The 3,886-nt window shown below is 61.8% G+C and overlaps 1 protein-coding gene across 1 annotated transcript; it reads left to right on the plus strand.

Annotated features, from left to right (window-relative positions):
- Nucleotides 1-410: 410 nt before the first annotated feature.
- PARP2 (poly (ADP-ribose) polymerase 2) lies at nt 411-3,886 on the plus strand. The gene is made up of 10 exons (XM_010185244.1): nt 411-593; nt 804-929; nt 1,365-1,556; nt 1,922-2,057; nt 2,148-2,374; nt 2,520-2,669; nt 2,820-2,897; nt 3,148-3,313; nt 3,454-3,600; nt 3,717-3,886. The coding sequence occupies exons 1-10, from the start codon at nt 411-413 to the stop codon at nt 3,884-3,886; spliced, it is 1,575 nt and encodes a 524-aa protein (XP_010183546.1).

Consider the following 3,886-nt stretch of genomic DNA (forward strand, 5'->3'; position numbering starts at 1 on the left):
GGGGGCTGGGCAGGGCTGTCCAGGCTCCCCTTGCCTCTCCAGCAGCCCCTCGTCCTCTTCCAGCAATTCTGACCAGTGTGTTGTGCAAATGGCTGTGCCCCCCGCCACGCTCCCCTTTGGCTCCACGTCACTGGGCTGTGTCTCCCCTCTGGGCTCCCCTGGGAGCAGGAGGGTGCCAAGGGGCTCTGCCCTCTACCTTGAGCAGAGGGACAAGGCTGAGACATTTCAGGGGGAAGGTCCCATCCCCTTTTCCAGCCTGGCCATGGCCTGGAGGCATAGGGAAAGCGAGGCACAGCCCAGGTGGACTTTCCCAGGAGGGTGGCTCAGTGTCTCTCACATATTGCTCTGCTCTCCCCAGGGATTTTGCTGGGGAAATAAGGCTGACCTGGCCCCACGGGAGTGGCTCAGCCATGGCCTCCAAGCGCCATGCGTCCCACTTGAAGCAGCCACATGGCAGTGGCAAGAAAGCCAAGGGGGAAGAGAAGGATAACACCTGGAACTCCACCTTGGCAGCCCTGAAAACTGCCCCCACGGAGAAGCCCCCTGCCACCATCGATAGGCTGTGCCCCCTCAGCACGGTGCCAGGCGCCCAGGTGAGACTGGGGCTGGGGTACCCAGAGGGGCTGGAATGGGAGGATGAGGGCAGGAGGGATGGGGAGTTCCAGGGCAACCCCTGCCCTGCTGACACAGGGGCAGCCTCAATTTTCCTTGGAGACCTGCGTCCCTGCTGAGATAGAGCTGCCCCTACCCCCAATCCCCAAATGCTGCCTGGGTGCCAGCCCCAGCCATGCCACTCACTGTAGGTCTACGAGGACTATGACTGCACCCTGAACCAGACCAACATCAGCGCCAACAACAACAAGTTTTACACCATGCAGCTCCTCGAGAACGATGGTGCCTACAGCATCTGGATCCGCTGGGGCCGCGTGGTGAGTCCACCCTGGCACCGCTCATGTGCTCCCCTGGCTGTCCTCACCCTGCCTTGGGACCCTCAAAGGTCAAGGATGGACCTGGTGGTCCCCATCCCTTGTTCCAGTCCCCACGTGAGCAATCAAGTGGCCCTGCTGTAGCCCCTTGTTAGGGGGGCTTACAGGACTTGCCCCCACACAACAGGGTCAGCCTGGCTGGGGGACATGGCATCTGTCACTGTGGTGACTGTGAACGTGGAACCCCAGCAAAGAGCCCAGGGGTGTCTCCCTGAGTTGGAGAGACCCCCAGACCCGGTGCTAGGGGCTCAGCAGATTCCTTCTTGCTGCCCCACAGCCCTGCCCTTGTGGCCCCCTTGCTGCAAGGCTACTGCGCCCAGCACGGGGCTGGTGGAGCAGGGATGCAGGGGGGTCCTGACCACTGCTGCCCACTGCCAGGGGGAAGCGGGCCAATCCAAGCTTATGCCCTCCACCTCCCTGGACACCGCCAAGAAGGACTTTGAGAAGAAGTTTTGGGAGAAGACCAAGAACAAATGGGCAGCTAGGGACAACTTTGTGACCCAGCCGGGCAAGTACACCCTCATCGAGGTGCAGCCAGGGTCTGAGCAGGAGGTGGAGGCTGTCCTCAAGGTCAGTGTGTTGGGCAACTAGGGTGTCACCACATTGTGGTTGTCCTCACATCCCACCCCTGGCCCGCTGGGCACCAGGACATCCAAGTAGGTCAGCAGGATGGGGTGGGTCTTGGGAAGGGTCTGGGTGCAAGCTGAAACAGTCCATGGGCAGAGATTTGGGGCTAATGGGTTGAGATGGAGTGGGAGGGCATCCCAAGCGAGAACCATGGGCATCTGGGCAGCATCAGTCATGGAAAGTGGAGGCAGCATCTGCCTGTCACTCTGCTGCCTGGAGACAGGCTCCCCCCACGGAGATGGGCAACCCCGGTGCCCCTGCAGCCTCCTGCGGGCTCACAGATGGGGTGGTGATGTTGGGGTCTGCAGGTGGATGGTGTGGACGGGGACAAGGTCTGCAAGCAGCGGGTGCTGCCCTGTACCTTGGACAAAGCCACGCAGGACCTGGTGTCCCTCATCTTCAGCAATGACATGTTCCAGGAGGCCATGCAGACCATGAATATCGGTAGGAGGTGATGGGTGGAATAGGGTGAGTCTGGGGGCTGCAGCTGGGGGGAGTGGGTTCACCTGCACCCTCCTCTGTCCCCCCATCCAGATGTGAAGAAGATGCCACTGGGGAAGCTAAGCAAGCAGCAGATTGCAAGGGGCTTTGAGGTGCTGGAGGAGCTGGAGGCAGTGCTGCAGGAACAGCCCCCTCAGACTCCCCGTCTGGAGGACCTCTCCTCCCGCTTCTACACCATCATCCCCCATAACTTTGGGCGGACACGACCACCCCCCATAAACTCCCCTGACCTGCTGCGTGCCAAGAAGGACATGCTGCTGGTGAGATGCTGGGGCACTTGGCGGGTGGCATCCATCCCCAAGGAAGGCTCCTGCCTGTGGGGCAGGGAGTTGCTGGCAGGAGCCTGGGCTTGCCCTGGTCCCCCGGGCGCTGGTGATGAGGATGTCCCCGATCTGTGCCTGCCAGGTGCTGGCAGACATCGAGTTGGCACAGAGCTTGCAGGCACAGAAGGTGAAGGAGGAGGAAGAGGAGGAAGTCACGCATCCGCTGGATCAGCGTTACAGCCTGCTCTGCTGCCAGCTCTCCCTGCTGGACCTGGCTTCCCGGGAATACCAGGTGCCACTTGTGCCACGGTGCCCCATGATGGGGAGCAGCTGTGCCAGGCCTGTGGGCACCCCAGAGGTCCCCACTGTTCAGGGGCACTGTGAGCACTGCAGGGATGGCTGCCTGCAGTGACACCACTTTCCTGCCCCCTCTCTCTGGCAGCTGATTCAAAACTACGTGGCGCAGACCGGGCACAAACTCCGCATCCTCAACATCTGGCAGGTGGCCCGAAATGGTGAGGTGAGAATAAGGAGATGATTACCCCTGTCCCACAGTGGGGAAGCCCCAGTTGCACCCCAGGACTGCATTAGGGCTCTGTGCTTCTCCACCCGGAGGGGAACTGCAGCCCAGCTGACCGGTAGCAAACGGACACCCACATCCCTGCCCTCCTGGGGCACTGGGTTGGGCTGGGGGGCTCAGGTGGTAGTTCCCCACCCCCAGGCACCCACATCTTCCTCCATGGCCAACCGTTAGCTCTGCACCTCTCCAGGATGAGACCGCCCTCCTGGAGCACCGGCGGCTGCTTTGGCACGGCACCAATGTGGCGGTGATTGCAGCCATCCTGAAGAGCGGGCTGCGCATCATGCCCCACTCGGGTGGGCGCGTGGGCAGGGGCATCTACTTTGCCTCTGAGAACAGCAAATCAGCCTGCTATGGTGAGGGTCCTGGGCCCACGGGGTTGGAGGGAGCCCAGCTGCCTTCGCATGCCCCCTGCCAAGCCCCTTCCTTGCTGTGGCCTGGGCACAACCAGATGGGAATGCTGGTACCATCACCCCATCCTCTTCTCCTATGGCAGTGGGCCGCACTTCCAAGAACGTCGGCATCATGTTCCTGACGGAGGTGGCCCTGGGCAAGCCCTACCGCATCACCTGCGATGACCCCACTCTGTGTCAGCCGCCTGCCGGCTATGACAGTGTCCTGGCCTGTGGCCGAACAGAGCCGGGTGAGCCCAGGGCAGGAGGGGGTCTGACGTCTGTGGACCTGGGGTGGCAGGGTCGGCAGGGGAGAGAGGTCAGATCTCGGGCTTGACGTGGTGGTGGGGGGTATGTTCTCACTCAGACCCTGCGAAAGATGAGGAGCTGCTACTGGATGACAAGAAGGTGCTGGTGTCCCAGGGCAAGCCCATCCCCATGACCACCTACAAGGACTCCTCCTTCAGCCAAAGCGAGTACCTCATCTACCAGGAAAGCCAGTGCCGGATCCGCTACCTCGTCCAGCTTCAGTTCTGA

Source organism: Mesitornis unicolor, unplaced genomic scaffold, assembly GCF_000695765.1.
Source record: "Mesitornis unicolor isolate BGI_N332 unplaced genomic scaffold, ASM69576v1 scaffold36445, whole genome shotgun sequence".
NCBI lineage: Eukaryota > Metazoa > Chordata > Aves > Mesitornithiformes > Mesitornithidae > Mesitornis > Mesitornis unicolor.

Bases quoted from the DNA above. Each gene is read 5' to 3' on its own strand.
- PARP2 (XM_010185244.1), top strand. From the start codon at position 411: ATGGCCTCCAAGCGCCATGCGTCCCACTTGAAGCAGCCACATGGCAGT. The intron at 3,314-3,453 runs GTGAGGGTCCTG...CTCCTATGGCAG, and splicing joins CAGCAAATCAGCCTGCTATG to TGGGCCGCACTTCCAAGAAC. The intron at 3,601-3,716 runs GTGAGCCCAGGG...GTTCTCACTCAG, and splicing joins CTGTGGCCGAACAGAGCCGG to ACCCTGCGAAAGATGAGGAG.